The sequence below is a fragment of the Chanodichthys erythropterus genome, chromosome 8, assembly GCF_024489055.1.
Source record: "Chanodichthys erythropterus isolate Z2021 chromosome 8, ASM2448905v1, whole genome shotgun sequence".
Lineage (NCBI taxonomy): Eukaryota > Metazoa > Chordata > Actinopteri > Cypriniformes > Xenocyprididae > Chanodichthys > Chanodichthys erythropterus.
Window position 1 is genome coordinate 1,298,103 of NC_090228.1, and position 16,832 is coordinate 1,314,934.

Sequence of the window (16,832 nt, forward strand, 5' to 3'; positions counted from 1 at the left end):
AAAGAGCATCCGCTATAATGCAATACATGAATCACACAGAATATAAATAATGTTTATGATGATTGAAAAGTGATGATGGACTTGAGTTTTCACTTTTTTGAGGGAAAATAAAATGTAAAAATTGAGCTTAAAGGATTAGTTCAGTTTCAAAATAAAATTTCCTGATAATTTACTCTCCTCCATGTCATCCAAGATGTTCATGTCTTTCTTTCTTCAGTCGACAAGAAATGAAGGTTTTTAAGGAAAACATTCTAGGATTTTTCTCCATATAGTGGACTTCAATGGACCCCAAACGGTTAAAGGTCAAAATGACAGCGATCCCAGACGAGAAATAAGAGTCTTATCTAGAGAAACCATCACTCATTTTCTAAAAGAAATTTAAAATTTTATACATTTTAACCATAAATGCTCATCTTGAACTAGCTCTCTTCTTCTTCTCTATTAGAATTGCAGCAGTGCAGAGGCTGCTAAGTGTATTACTGCCCTCCTCAGGTCAAAGTTTAAATTAATTTGTCATATACAATATGCTTGTGCAAGTATATAACAATTAGTTCAAACTTTGACCTGAGGAGGGCAGTAATACACTTAGCAGCTTCTACACTGCTGGAATTCTAATAGAGAAGAAGAAGAAGAGAGTTCAAGATGAGTATTTATGGTTAAAATGTATAATTTTTTAATTTCTTTTAGAAAATGAGCAATGGTTTCTCTAGATAAGACTCTTATTCCTCGTCTGGGATCGCTGTAAACTGTGATTTTGACCTTTAACCGTTTGGGGTCCATTGAAGTCCACTATATGGAGAAAAATCCTGGAATGTTTTCCTTAAAAACCTTCATTTCTTTTCGACTGAAGAAAGAAAGACATGAACATCTTGGATGACATGGGGGAGAGTAAATTATCAGGAAATTTTAATTTGAAAGTGAACTAATCCTTTAAGCTGCAGTGACCTGGAAATATAATGCAAAATAAAATATTTTTATTTGCTAATTTTTAATTTAAAGTTCGGATTAAATAAAAAGAATACTTCGGCATCTTTAAAATAATTTTGTGGGGAAAAAAATAAAAATAAATATATATATTATATATATATATATATATATATATATATATATATATATATATATATATATATATATATATATACAAAAAAATGTCACATACAATACTTTTAACGAATTCTAAAGAATTATAAAGCATGAGTAATATTTTACATAAAAAACACAAATGCATATTCAAAAGTATACATGCGCAGGAGAGACATCAAAGAACAACAACAAACGCAGCATCGCTTTCCCAAGGAGTCACGTGCTGCTCAGCAGCGCTTCCGATTGGTTTACTCTGCGGGCGTTTAGCCGGCGCGCTAGCAGGTTTACTAGAATATCAAGATTATTACATCAATACACACCATATTTCTAAACTGATACGTGACCTTATAAAATACGTACTACATGCCAGTTATGCTTAGTGTGTTTTAATGTCATAATATACCAAACAGACCGCACTAATAGCAAATTTAGCCTCGAGCCCTATTGGAATGGTCGAAAATAAACTTACTATTAGTTACTCTCGGCTGACCGGAAGAGCGCGGAGTGCACGCGCTCGAACAGGAAGCAGTTCCGCTCAGCAATCAGACGTGGCATAAGAACCGTTGGTTTGATTCGATCAACACTGTTGATTATTGATTAATTATCATTTATTTCGTTTCGATCGAGATTATGGCCTCCGGTGTGGGCAAATGGGAGGTGGTGAAGAAAGGAAAGAAACAGAGTAACAGCTCCGGAGGAAAAACTCAGGACAAGAAATCCGCGAGGAAAGCGCTGAGAGAGGCCAACACGAGCCGCACTGACAGCAGTAAGACTCTCTCAGACACCGCAGAAACACTCAAACATGTTCCTCGAGCCGCTCGCTGCTGTTTATTAGCGATATTTCTACACATAAACAAAGCAATGCCATCGAGATACGCGTTAGATATCAGTTTCTGGACATAGATCGATTTTCTTTGAAGCATCTCTGAGGAAACGCCATTATACATGAATAAGATAATCAATTAACACCAAACTACTGAATGTCAGTCGGTTGGATCACGTGATTGTCAGATAAACAGTTAAACTGATCTGAGGAGATTATTCAAAACCAAACAAAATCAAACTGTAAACAGAGAAACAACATTACAGAAAACTGACAATGTCCCACTAATGCTGATTATTATATAAAATTATTTATATAAGACACACCTTAAGAAATTTTGTGCTTTTCTCTACTCTCAAAGTGTATGATTGCAGGAAAAATATATATGTTTGTATTGAACATTGATGGAGCAACATATTTTGTGTTAAAAATCTTATAAATGTATGAGGTGGTGATGGGGTAAAAGGCAAACAAATACTTTAGATAAAATAATGTTTTTAATAATGACTAGGTTAATACTTGTTCAAAAGAATCACTGTAGCAAAGTTTGTACTATTTGTTTATTTTGATAATTAAAAATTCATTTTTTTCAGTAAATATACTGTCATTAAAATGTGATATATATTTTTATATATAAAATATAAAAATAGATTTTAGAAATACAGAAACAAAATTAATCTCAAGGTGCCCTAGAACGTTTTTTCACAAGATGTAATTTAAGTCTAAGGTGTCTCCTGAATGTGTCTGTGAAGTTTCAGCTCAAAATACCCCATAGATTTTTTTTTATTCATTTTTTAAACTGCCTATTTTGGGGCATCATTAAAAATGCGCCGCTTCAGTGTGCTTCCCCTTTAAATCCTTGCGCTCCCCGCCCTGGAGCTCGCGACTCTATAATACACTGCATAAACAAAGCTCACACAGCTAATATAACCCTCAAATGGATCTTTACAAAGTGTTCGTCATGCATGCATGGATCTGATCATGTGAGTATAGTATTTATTTGGATGTTTACATTTGATTCTGAATGAGTTTGATAGCGCTCCGTGGCTAAAGCTAACATTACACACTGTTGGAGAGATTTATAAAGAATGAAGTTGTGTTTATGAATTATAAAGACTGCAAGTGTTTAATAATGAAAATAGCGACTGCTCTTGTCTCTGTGAATACAGTAAGAAACGATTGTAACTTTAACCACATTTAAAAGTACATTAGCAACATGTTAACAAAACATTTAGAAAGACAATTTACAAATATCACTAAAAATATCATGTTATCATGGATCATGTCAGTTATTATTGCTCCATCTGCCATTTTTCGCTGTTGTTCTTGCTTGCTTACCTAGTCTGATGATTCAGCTGTGCTCAGATCCAGACGTTAATACTGGCTGCCCTTGTCTAATGCCTTGAACATGGGCTGGCATATGCAAATATTGGGGCGTACATATTAATGATCCCGACTGTTACGTAACAGTCAGTGTTATGTTGAGATTCGCCTGTTCTTCGGAGGTCTTTTAAACAAATGAGATTTAAATAAGAAGGAGGAAACAATGGAGTTTGAGACTCACTGTATGTCATTTCCATGAACTGAACTCTTGTTATTCAACTATGCCGAGATAAATTCAATTTTCAATTCTATGGCACCTTTAAAAAGTAAAGATTCTGAAAGCATTAAAGGAGATCCCATAATAGCCTATTTAATATAGATTTACAGTAGTAACAATAAATTTTATCTTATTATATGATTAATATATTTTAAAATATGATGGTTTCATTATAAAGATTCATAACACTCCGAAGCTTCCTGAAGCAGTGTTTTCAAATCGGCCATCACTAAATAAGTTGTTTTTTTGGCACACCAAAAATATTCTCTTGGCTTTATAATATTAATATTGAACCACTGTACTCTGATTTAAATACGTGACTCCGTGAGCTTGTCTATTTCTTAGACACAAGCTGCATAAACTAGCTACATTTCAGGCATTATTGTACCACATTTAATTTGTGCACTAATGGCTGTTATGTTAAATAAAGTTTACTAATTACAGCAAAGCTGGTAAGTGTACTTGACCTGTGCACACCGTTGTCTCGTCTCCCCTCAGATGCGCTGTAATGGAGATCATGCGCGCAATTCTCAAAACGCCCACATGATGGCAGCGTTTATTGGTAAATCCGATATTACAAAACCGATATCTGATTATGGCAAAATTCTTAAATATCGAGGAAAATATCGGTAAATTGATATATCGGTCAATCTCTATATATGAGTGTGTGTGACTATAATATCTGAATGATATTAAAATGACAGTGATCAGGGTGTGTGTGTGTGGAGTAAGAGTTGCTCAATGTGTGTGAAAGGGCATCCGCTCTGAGGCTATAAGTCTCCTCTCTCTCATGTCAGCGTTTCTCTGTGTGTGTTTGCAGACGTGATATCCGAGACCATATTTGACGGTTTTGAGAAGATGTTGAAGAAGCAGAACAAGGAGCAGGTTCCTCCGACGGCCGAAACGCAGCAGAAGAAGCCCAACGCAGGGAAACAGACCAAGAAACTCCCCGCCAACGGCAGCTCCAAACCCACACACTACAAGACGCTGGAGGAGGCCGTCAAAGCCGTGAGTACAAGCACATACATCACATGTTAGGAGCTCGAGACTTGGCGAGTAACAGCTTTGACCAATCGCTGTGTCTCTCAGCTGGACGTGGTGGAGCTGAAGCAGCAGCTGGACAAAAGTCAAAGCCTGTTTCCTGAGAATCCGTCCGTCTGGGTGAAGGATCTCGCCGGATACCTGAACTACAAACTGCCAGCTCCAGACACTGATCCCACGCTCAGCAGCTACGGACACGGTGTGTGTGTGCCTTTAAATAAAATAAATAAATAGACCAAATCCAGCGTCACCATCTGAGTGTCACAAGACTCCAGTGTGCCCTGCAGGAAAACTGTGTTTTGCACATCTAATGTTGTTTCTCTGTTTAGATTACCCATACTGCCTTGCTGGTAAGGAGCTGAAGGGCATCATTAAAAACCTGCTGGGCAAATGTTCAGACACGCTGCCCGAGTTCTTCGACCACTGCGTGTTTACCATGCTCCGAGAACAGGACCGGCAGCCAAGTGAGTCACATGTATTTACACAGCACTCTGATTGGTTGTTCGGTTTGGACATTTGTTCCCCAGTTTCCATGCGTGTCGTCTCTCTCAGTTGCTGTGTTGTGTTTTAGTCACTATGTGTCTGTTAAAGGAATAATTCACTCAAAATGACTATTCTATCTTCATTTACTCTCCCTCTCGGCCTTTAATAATCATGACAGGCCTAATATATTAAATGCACTAAAAGATTCAACCCAGTTTTTTAGGAAAACGTTAGATATTTGTTGCCAGTGTTTTTCATTTGCTCTTAGCATCATCGTGTGTGTGTGTTTCTGCTGCTTCGCCAGGTGAATCTCTGCATGGATACAGGATGTGCATTCAGGCTCTCATGCAGGACAAACCCAAAATTGCCACGCTGAATCTCGCCGACGTGAGTCAAACTCTTTATGAACCATGTTTAAGCTCAGCTGGGCAACTAACGCTTGGCAGACGCTCTTGTGACACTCATGCATCCTTAATAACATCTGATAAGTGTTGTTTTAGTATCATTGAGATTATAGTTATTGTTAAATTCAAAATATTACGGTTCTGTTTGTTAACGTTAGTGAAATGACAAAAGCACACAACAAAATGACTAAAAATGAACAGAACTAGAAGGTTAATTCATAAAATAGCACTGTTTGAAGTGAGGAAAGTGTTGTTCTAGTTGAATGACCTCTGTGTGACCTCTCCACAGCACCTGGAGCTGCTGCGCTCCCATCAGAACCGGCCGGTCAAGTGTCTGACCATCATGTGGGCGCTGGGACAGGCGGGATTCTACGACCTCAGCCAGGGCATCAGAGGTGAGTGCCCATGAAACCAGGCTAAAGGACCAGAGAGATGTTGGGAAATAATTGCTGCTGGTGTGTGACACTGAACTTCAGGCTCTCTTGAGACTGAACACGACCAGCAAGACTGAAATGAATGAACTTTATGCCGCTTTTCCTCATGATGAGCGAGTCTTGCGAGTAAAAAACGTCTGGTAGAGCTGGATGATCAATTCAAACACCAGTTCAAACATCTTTTTCCTAAATGTCAAAGATTCGGCTCTATTAAACCTTTGACAAGTACAATCACACTGATTCATATCTCTGTTCTGAGCCAGAGTTCAAAATGCTGGTTCATCCAGTAATGAAATGAAGTCTTTATGAGTGAGTCATTGAATCATTCAAGAGATTCATTCAAAAATTGATTTATCCAATATTGAAAGTGAAGACTTTACGAGTGAGTCATTGAATCATTCAAGAGATTCATTCAGAAACGGATTTATCCGATATTGAAAGTGAAGACTTTACGAGTGAGTCATTGAATCATTCAAGAGATTTGTTCAGAAACAGATTTATCCAGTATTGAAAGTGAAGACTTTATGAGTGAATCATTCAAGAGATTCATTCAGAAACGGATTTATCCGATATTGAAAGTGAAGACTTTATGAGTGAGTCATTGAATCATTCAAGAGATTCATTCAAAAACAGATTTATCCGATATTGAAAGTGAAGACTTTACGAGTGAGTCATTGAATCATTTATTCAAGAGATTTGTTCAAAAACAGATTCATTCAGTAATGAAACAAGTGAAGACTTTACAAGTGTCATTGAATCATTCAAGAGATTCATTCAAAAATGGATTTATCCAATATTGAAAGTGAAGACTTTACGAGTGAGTCATTGAATCATTCAAGAGATTCATTCAGAAACAGATTTATCCAGTATTGAAAGTGAAGACTTTATGAGTGAGTCATTGAATCATTCAAGAGATTCATTCAAAAACTATTTATCCGATATTGAAAGTGAAGACTTTACGAGTGAGTCATTGAATCATTCAAGAGATTCATTCAGAAACGGATTTATCCGATATTGAAAGTGAAGACTTTACGAGTGAGTCATTGAATCATTCAAGAGATTTGTTCAGAAACAGATTTATCCAGTATTGAAAGTGAAGACTTTATGAGTGAGTCATTGAATCATTCAAGAGATTCATTCAAAAACAGATTTATCCGATATTGAAAGTGAAGACTTTACGAGTGAGTCATTGAATCATTTATTCAAGAGATTTGTTCAAAAACAGATTCATTCAGTAATGAAACAAGTGAAGACTTTACAAGTGTCATTGAATCATTCAAGAGATTCATTCAAAAATGGATTTATCCAATATTGAAAGTGAAGACTTTACGAGTGAGTCATTGAATCATTCAAGAGATTCATTCAGAAACAGATTTATCCAGTATTGAAAGTGAAGACTTTATGAGTGAGTCATTGAATCATTCAAGAGATTCATTCAAAAACAGATTTATCCGATATTGAAAGTGAAGACTTTACGAGTGAGTCATTGAATCATTTATTCAAGAGATTTGTTCAAAAACAGATTCATTCAGTAATGAAACAAGTGAAGACTTTACAAGTGTCATTGAATCATTCAAGAGATTCATTCAAAAATGGATTTATCCAGTATTGAAAGTGAAGACTTTACGAGTGAGTCATTGAATCATTCAAGAGATTCATTCAGAAACCGATTTATCCAGTATTGAAAGTGAAGACTTTACGAGTGAGTCATTGAATCATTTATTCAAGAGATTTGTTCAAAAACAGATTCATTCAGTAATGAAACAAATGAAGACTTTACGAGTGAGTCATTGAATCATTTATTCAAGAGATTTGTTCAAAAACAGATTCATTCAGTAATGAAACAAATGAAGACTTTACGAGTGAGTCATTGAATCATTCATTCAAACTGAGTAAAAAAAAAAAAAAAAAAAACTTGTTTTAAATGGCAATTAGCTGCAGCATTTAACATGTCATCAGAACCTCTAGTAAATTACATGTTTTTTTGTTCAGTTGTCAGTTCAGAATTGTGGGAAAATCATGATCTCTATTTTAAACAACAACAAAACAAATCGTGATTCTGAGTTTACCCAGAATAGTGCAGCTTTAACGTCCAGATGATTTCATTGAATGACCTGTTTGTTGTTTTTGTCCTGTAGTTTGGTTGGGTATTATGCTTCCTGTTCTGGGGATGAAAGCGCTCTCTGCGTACGCCATCGCTTATCTGGAGCGACTCCTGACGTAAGTCTTTATCTTTACTTTCACTCTGGAAGTCCTGGACTGTTCAGCTCAGGGTTTTGTGTCCGTGTTTCAGGCTTCATGCCAACCTGACCAAAGGTTTCGGGATCATGGGACCGAAGGAGTTCTTCCCGCTGCTGGACTTTGCTTACATGCCCAAAAACGCCCTGTCACAGAGGTGAGGCTCCCGATGAGACGCACAGGTCATCATGTGACCGCTGAGGCGCTCTGATTCAAATGTCTGCTGGTTGTTTTTCAGTCTGCAGGAGCAGTTGTGTCGACTGTATCCGCGGCTGAAGGTTCTTGCGTTCGGAGCGAAACCCGAATCAACGCTCCACACGTATTTCCCATCATTCCTGTCACGAGCGACGCCGAACTGCCCTGATGCCATGAAGAAAGAGGTGTGACACACACACTGAGCCTTTATAAACCCGTTTGATTTTTTTTCCACACGTTCCCTTGTAACAGTGTCATGAACTGTACAAGGTTCTAGTGGCTGTAGTTTTCATCCTCCCCACCAGGGGGTCCTAGTGTGCTCCCTGGGTTTGATAAAAGATGAGGAAGTAGTAGAGTAAGATAGAGGACAGCATGGTGTGCTTTGTGGTCCTTCTTGGCCCTTAGAGAACATCCTTGTTGGGAAACTTAATTGTTTGCTGCTCAATTGTAAGTCATGCTTAATTATAACCACTAAATAATGTATTTTGAATAGCTTTTATACTTAATTGTAATGTGAAAAGTAGTTCTGAGATAATTGTTCCTTGAGGTTGTCATCCACACCATTTTATGAGTGGGTTTTTTCTGAATGTTTGTATTTTCTTTTTGATGCGAAAACTTGAGAAAATGAGATCCAGGCTGTTGATGACATTGAAGAAAAATTATTTATTTAATTTAGCCTCAGACGCAAACTTAAATCGATAATTAAAATATTTAATAAAACCAAAAGGTAAAATAACAATCAGAAAGAAGTAATTAATAGTTAATAATACAATTTTAGAGTTTTGTAAAATGCAGAGTATTGTATCTAACAGATGAAGATCAAAAAGAACAACAATAATTAAGACATTTGCAGATGAGAGAGAAGAAGCAGAAGCCAAGGAGAGCAAAGGAGGAAAAGCTATCAATGACTTAGTCAGTTTTATACCTTAAACATGTGGAACTTTACTCAGACTAGGGCTGTCACGATATTAGATTTTTCACACCATGGTTATTGTGGCCAAAAGATTTCACAATATCGATAAATCGCAATATTTATAGAATCCTTGGGGGGGGGAAAGTTTTTACTTTACATTTACATTTACATTTTTACATTATTTACTTTATTTAGTTTTTCTCTTTCAGGGTTGCTGCACATTTTTTAAAGTCAAATTTAAGGTTTTTTAAGACCTAAAGAAATAAAAAATTAATACTAGCATAGTAGCCTATACATTATGGCTGTTACCAATCAAATTAAATCATTATCAACAAAATCCATCTTTGCAATACAGAGGTGACACAGAATGAGTGAGATTAATATTTACACAGCATTTACAATTTGTCTACATACATTTAATTTAATATTTAAAAATGGATTTTAACTTTTTAATTAATGTCCCTTAAATATGAAACTAAACTAAACTGCCAGTAGGTGGCAGCAAGTCACTGTCTTAATGAGTGAGTGAGTCATTCATACAACCGATTTGTTCAAATGACTGATTCATTCAGTAACGAAGCTCGGATTCATTCGTTCTAAACGCGGATTCAGTCAGAATAACAAAAACATCTCTGTCTGTTGCACGTGGGCTGTTCTGCTGTTCATAATTTTGAAATTTTCGTTGGCAAAATAAATGGAAAAAACAATATTAACAACACTGTCTAAAATGTAACTCGCATTGTTCATTTAACAATAAGTTGAAGGAACATTGCATTTGTGCTGATTTGGGGAAAACGTCACTTTTACTCGTGTGATATTGTAAAACAACTACATCTTATAATATGATATAATAACAAAAACTCATCGGGCCAAAAAATGCCCATGTATCTTGAATTTTGAGGGCATAAAACTGCATGCATAACTACATCACTCTGAATAAGATGAGTAAAGAAAAGGCGGTACTGCGGTATCACCCTTTATTTTAATAAATGAACACAGAAAATCGCTGTTAACAGTTTAATATAACATTTCCCATTCCATGACTAGTTAAATAATCAAAACTTACTCTCTGTAAAATGGAGTAATCTGCAAGGTGATGGACACGGAGGTGGGTAAGAGGTTGATGGTGTTGCCACCCTTCGCACTGACTGTAGCTAGGCAAATCCTGCGGATTGGGCTGTCTAAGGAGCCGAAAAACTCCCATACTGTCGAGCTTACTTTACTTTTTTCGGGTGTGTGAACAGAGCCTCTCACTCTCCCGCTGCACGCTGCATCATCTTCTTGTTTGACGGGTGTCAGCGTTAAGGTGCAATACTGCCACCTGAGAGCTCAACCAGGTACTGGCACTGGAGTATTTGCATGTCAAGATATCATAAGCGTCCTATTCAGTTTAAATATTGTGGTTATCGCCAATATATTGCGACACCCCTAACTCAGACCTTGTTTTTGTTAATCAGAAAGGTCAATGGATTTATCCGTGATGTCATAGGGCCTTTCCCTTAAAGGGTTAGTTCACCCAAAAATGAAAATGACGTCATGAATGACTCACCCTCATGTCGTTCCACGACCGTAAGACCTCCGTTTATCTTCAGAACACAGTTTAAGATATTTTAGATTTCCAGTGACGCTGCTTCTTCTTCTACAGCGGTTGGCATCCAGCTTATTGGTGCATTACCGCCCCCTTCTGCTCTGGACAGTGACGCTGCTGACATGTTATCCAGTGCGGCAGAGTTTACAGTCTGAGGGTGACACACGCTGTATTCAAGCTGTTCTGCATTGTTTGTATTTTGGTATTGCTATATTTTTTAAAACGGTGCGTAGGTGTGCATGTTGCGGATGTCCTAATCACGTCACTGTCCGGAGCAGAAGGGGGCGGTAATGCACCAATAAGCTGGATGCCAACCGCTGTAGAAGAAGAAGCAGCGTCACTGTGGATATACACAACAGACCCGGAAGAGAAGACAATGCCGAATAAAGTCGTATTTTTTGTTATTTTTGGACCAAAATGTATTTTAGATGCTTCAAAAACTTCTAACTGACCCTCTGATGTCACATGGACTACTTTGATGATGTTTTTATTACCGTACAAACACTTTCAATGGAGGGACAGAAAGCTCTCGGACTAAATCTAAAACATCTTAAACTGTTCTGAAGATGAACGGAGGTCTTATGTGTGAGAAATGACATGAGGGCGAGTCATTCATGACAATTTTCATTTTTGGGTGAACTAACCCTTTAAGGGTATTTTGCAAATCTTACACTATCAAATGTCAGCAGAAATAGAAACAGACACATTTTGATCGGATTCAAATGAGCACTAATTCTGAAAAACATAACTTCTGCAGTACTTGGCAGGCGTCCAATATCTAACCACACACGTGTCACACTGGGACACTTTAAAGAACAATTGAACATTAAAGAATAATGACCATAAGAGTACAATAAAGTGTAAATACTTGAAAATATGAGAATTAATATATAAAGTAGGAGTACATAAATATATGAAATCAAAAGTAAAATTGATAAATCATAAGCCACAAATGATTAACATAAATATGAATAAAATGCGTGAATATGAATATTGACCATTTTGGATCCACCACTTTCGTAGGAGGATTTTTGTTTATGGGCTTTCTTTCCTTACCCATCAACTCATGCCAGGGCATATGGGACATTTCCTACATTATATGTCTGGACTTTATCACAAGTACAATATTCTTTCCACTGATGAGTCTTTCTGCGATTTCTTGTTTTGGGTTATTGATTGATTTTCTACTTTTTATTTAATTTTTTTTATTATTATTATTATGTTTGGTCATTGTTTGTACTGATATGATTGGAAAAGGTCTGTTCAAATATGGGTTATTCATGTATTGTGTAAAGAATCGAGTCATTGATAAGTGTGGGTTTTGCATATGGTATGTTTGCATATCAAATGAACTTAATCCGCAAACGAGTTTGAAAAATCTTTATTGATGTAACTGAGTATTGTGTGAAGTAATATAGTTGATCCCTCCTTCAAAATTTGTATAGCTGTTTTTTTGTTAGAGAGACAGAAAATCAGTTACATCAGTTCATCATGAAATGGTATATGTTTGTTTGGTCTGCAGCTCCTCAGAAGCCTGACGGAGTGTCTGACCGTCGACGGCCAGAGTTTGAGCGTTTGGAGGCAGTTATACACCAAACACCTGCCACAGTCCAGGTGACCTGCGTCAGTGCTCGTTAAAACACGTCAAGAGGTTTTAATTGAACGTTTAATTCAATGCTCTCTCTCTTCCTCTGTTCAGTCTGCTGTTAAATCACCTGCTGAAGTCGTGGAACACACTTCCTCCGAAGGTAAGAGCGCGTCACACACGCAGAGACACGTCATCTCGCGCTCCTCGCTGTCCTGACGTCACGCGTTTTCGTTTAGTTGCAGAAAAACCTTCAGGACACTATCCAGTCCTTCAGAGTGACCAATGACGAGCTGCAGACCAGCACCAACACACAGGACATTCATCACTGCAACACGCTGTGCCAGGTCTCACACACACACACACACACACACACACACACACACACACACACACACACACACACACACACACACACACACACACACACACACACACACACACACACACACACACACACACACACACACACACACACACACACACACACACACACACACACACACACACATGTTTGTTTTTGTGAAATGTGGGGACATTCCATAGACATAATGGTTTTTATACTGTACAAACCATATTTTCTATCCCCCTACACTACCCCTAAACCTAACCATCACAGGAAACTGTGCACACTTTTACTTTCTCACAAAAACTCATTCTGTGTGATTTATAAGCCTTTTGAAAAGTGGGGACATGCTGAATGTCCTCATATTTCACCTTTTTTTGTAATACCCATGTCATACCCATGTCATTATACACATTTATGTCCTGATATTTCACAAAAACAAGTACACACACACACACACACACACATATCTGCAGAATTTTTTATGATGAATGTTGAAATGAACAGTTTTAGTTATGTTGGATTTTGATATTGTGGCGCCCTCTACCCATCAGTCTCTGCAGCTGAAGATGCACGGTCAGGGTTTCCCGTGGTGGCGCGTGTTGATGATGGCATTGGTGTTCGTGGCGGGCTTCATCGCGCATGACGTCAGGTCACAGGGGTCGTTCGCAGACTCCACCACAGCGCTGTACCTGGAGAGGTCAGGGGTCACCGCCGTATCCCAGCAGGCCTGGATCAAAGTGTCACATTACGGCCAACAGGGCGTCAGGTCAGGAAATGCGCCAAGCATGCGCTGAATGTGCCGGGTGTTAGGTCACATGACTCATGAATGTTCGTGTGCTTGCAGCTGGTTGGCCGAGAACACGCCGTATTATTACTCGCGCGCCGTGGAGACCGTCGGGCCGCTGCTGGAGGACGGGCGGGACAAGGTGAAGGTGGCGGCCGTCTTCATCGCACAGAAGAGCTCTGAAGTTTTACTGTGGCTACAGGAGAACGTGCCGCGGCTGATAGAATGGGTGAGAATCACGTGCTTTTGCTTTCTCTGATGTAGACATTAATTGCAAAAATGATGTTTACGTGTGCTCGTTCTTCCCTCAGATCCACGCCAACACTCCAGAGAGCGTGTTTCAGTTCATCGAGTACGTGAAGCTGCTCCTGCTGTACATCCATGAGCGCTTCATCATCCCGTCACTGCAGTATCTGTCCACAGCACTGCAACACGCCTGGAAGAACCTACAGGAGTCCTGCAAGTCAGTCCTCAACACTGAACACACACTGAGGACCTGTTCTGGGTCTTGATGATGTTTTTGGGCTCTACTAGAACTTGAATGTTGATTATTCTCCATTGTTGCAGCTCCTCTCTAATTTGTGATTGATTAATCGCAAATTTCTCACAATTACATTAAAATTGTTTTATTATTATTTGTTTTTATTTATTTTTTATTTAGGGCTGTCAAGCAATTAAAATCTTCAAAATCTAATTACACAATGTGGCAATTAATTAATTAATTGCACATCAAATTTGGCTGAGAAATTCGCACTAAAATGAAGCATCAAATGGACAAATTTTCATTTTTGAAACTATATCTTGAATAAGTTTTTCATTAATTTGGAAATAGGATTTTTTTTTTTTGTTTTTTTGTTTTTTTGTTTTTTTATGAAATGAAACTCTAAATAAGAAACTGCCAGTAGGTGGCAGTGAATGACTCTTGATAAGTCATTGAGTCATTCACTCGATTCGTTCAAATAGCTGATTCATTGTTCACCCGATTGATTCTTTCAAAACGTTGATTTATTCAGAAACAAAACACCGCTATGGCTTTATAGGTAATATTTTTGTTGGCAAAATTGAGCAAAAACAGGCAATATTGTGTCTAAAATAACACAATAGTAACTAATTAATTGAACTGTTGTATAAAATCTAAATCACATTTGCACTCGTGTTACTCAGGACAAAAGCAGCATTTGTGTTACATTTCTTAACTCATATGATATAAATATGAGACATTTTTGAAATTAAATAAAAAAAATAAGAATATTTATTTATTTATTTATTTTATATATAAATTTTATATATATATATATATATATATATATTTTAATAAAATACATTAAATATTATACATAAATATATATATATATATAAATATAAATTAAAAACTATATAAATATAAAAATCTAAATAAATATAAAAATAAATAAAATATATATATAAAGTATATAAATAGAAATTAAATATATATATATATATAAATAATAGAAAAATGTTCTTAAATATATATTAAATATTATACATAAATACATATATAAATAAATATAAACTAAAAATGATATATATAAATATAACAAATAATATAAATTAAATAATATATATAAATAAATAAATAAATTAAGTTTCAATATCTTGAAATTTAGGGGCATATACCATTTAACTAAATAAACAGACCGTTTCTGCTGCTATACCTTTCGAATTTCCATGCAAATAACCTCTGTTATGATTGGCTAACGTTCTCACATGTGAATTAACAATGGCTCTGTGAGTTTCTGAACAGGTGTTGATGTATAAATGTGGGCGGTCACATGTTAATGAGTTTTGCGGTGTGTTCTGTGTCTGTAGTGGCGAGGTTTCGCTGCACTGCTTACAGAATCACGTGAGGTCCTTCACCAACAGCACCTGGATTTACCTGCAGGACGCCACGTCCGCCATCAAGAGCCGAGCGCAGGAGCTGCTGTCACGAGCGTGATGCACACATTTTTAAACAGACGTTTCTTCTTCACCTCCTTTTTTTGCTTTTTTTTTGTTGTCAATTTGCATGAAATTTTATATCTGTTGTACTGACAGTTCTGTCTTTTATGCAGATGTTTTTCATGTTTATTTTACACAAAGTTGCCAATCCAGACTGAGTTGTAAAGAGGCTGTTTTTTTTCTACACACACAGGCACACACACAGCCCTCATAGTTAGCTGTGTGTTGGGTGTGTGTTGCAAACCGGCCTCTTGTTCAGAATGAAATCTGTGTGAGGAAGGTCAGAGAAGACGGATCACTAATGACTACTGCTGCTGGCTGAGCTCTTTACTTGAACACTGAGAATTAATGTGACGCCCCTCTGTGTGATTGACTTGATGTTTTCCTGTTTGTTTCTTTCCCACATGAAGCAACAACAGCGTCAACGACTGAACCTCGTGTGCTAGATTTCAAAGCCAACCCGAACCTTCTGCTTTTAGCCTGTCTGGGGTTTGCCGGAGGTCCAGTTCTGTTTCAGAGTAACACAGAACACATTATTGAAATACAATGTATCATTTAAACCCGGTGTGTGTCCTGTAAGATGAGCTGATTTGTTACTTTGTAAATGATTTATAAATAAACTAATGCTGTTCAGTTCTGCTCACTCCCATCTGTTTTGTTTCAAATTTCATTGTGATGAACCCAAAGGCTTCTAATTTGTATAAGAAAATATGGAAGCATGAAATTAACATAAATTAAAATAAACGCCACCTTTATTTGTGGATTTATATAATATGAAGGACTTGAGTAGCTAAATTTAATTTATATGCATAACCTTTAAATAATGCAAACAATATAGCAATAAAATATAGCGTATATTTAACCTTTAAAATTGAAAATAATGCAATGTGCAATAAAATATAGTGTATAGTTGACGTTTAAAAGTAGCTGAACAGTACATTTATAGCTGATACTATTGAACAGAGTGTCATCCCCTTCGATAGCTCAGTTGGTAGAGCGGAGGACTGTAGCGGTGATTCACTGAAATCCTTAGGTCGCTGGTTCGAATCCGGCTCGAAGGAGTGGCTTTTTTTTAAATTTAGCAATGTTTTTCATGGGCTGGAACAATAAATCATTGAATCGCGAATCGAGAAATGATTCTGTATCGATTCTTAGGTTTTCCGAATCTGCATCGCGATTCTCTCGAATCGATTCTTAGCTTAGTTTTTAACAGCAGATGGCGCTGTGTGCTTTAGAAACAGCCAATTCCTCACACACACACACACACACACCACTTGAACCTTCTATAAAATAATCATTCGTTAAATTTGAATAGGTTGAAGCGAATCACAAGGGTGTTTGCCATAGACAGTA

At 37.1% G+C, this 16,832-nt stretch overlaps 1 protein-coding gene and 1 non-coding gene across 2 annotated transcripts; both read left to right on the forward strand.

Annotated features, from left to right (window-relative positions):
• The first annotated feature begins 1,588 nt into the window (after nucleotides 1-1,588).
• tmem214 (transmembrane protein 214) lies at nucleotides 1,589-16,112 on the forward strand. Its single transcript, XM_067391338.1, has 16 exons — nucleotides 1,589-1,849; nucleotides 4,327-4,514; nucleotides 4,596-4,746; nucleotides 4,877-5,011; nucleotides 5,335-5,417; nucleotides 5,724-5,829; nucleotides 8,007-8,088; nucleotides 8,162-8,263; nucleotides 8,345-8,486; nucleotides 12,325-12,416; nucleotides 12,502-12,550; nucleotides 12,627-12,734; nucleotides 13,288-13,502; nucleotides 13,581-13,749; nucleotides 13,832-13,983; nucleotides 15,351-16,112. The coding sequence occupies exons 1-16, from the start codon at nucleotides 1,714-1,716 to the stop codon at nucleotides 15,475-15,477; spliced, it is 2,037 nt and encodes a 678-aa protein (XP_067247439.1). The 5' UTR covers nucleotides 1,589-1,713; the 3' UTR covers nucleotides 15,478-16,112.
• Nucleotides 16,113-16,452: 340 nt separating this feature from the next.
• trnay-gua (transfer RNA tyrosine (anticodon GUA)) lies at nucleotides 16,453-16,540 on the forward strand. Its single transcript is given in 2 exon segments — nucleotides 16,453-16,489; nucleotides 16,505-16,540. It is a non-coding gene; the product is annotated as a tRNA-Tyr (tRNA).
• Nucleotides 16,541-16,832: the final 292 nt, after the last annotated feature.

What these genes read in the sequence shown, in the direction of transcription:
- tmem214 (XM_067391338.1), top strand. Translation starts at nt 1,714, where the DNA reads ATGGCCTCCGGTGTGGGCAAATGGGAGGTGGTGAAGAAAGGAAAGAAA. An exon ending in CTGATGCCATGAAGAAAGAG is followed by an intron (nt 8,487 to 12,324) that starts GTGTGACACACA and finishes TTTGGTCTGCAG; the next exon opens with CTCCTCAGAAGCCTGACGGA. An exon ending in TGCCGCGGCTGATAGAATGG is followed by an intron (nt 13,750 to 13,831) that starts GTGAGAATCACG and finishes TTCTTCCCTCAG; the next exon opens with ATCCACGCCAACACTCCAGA.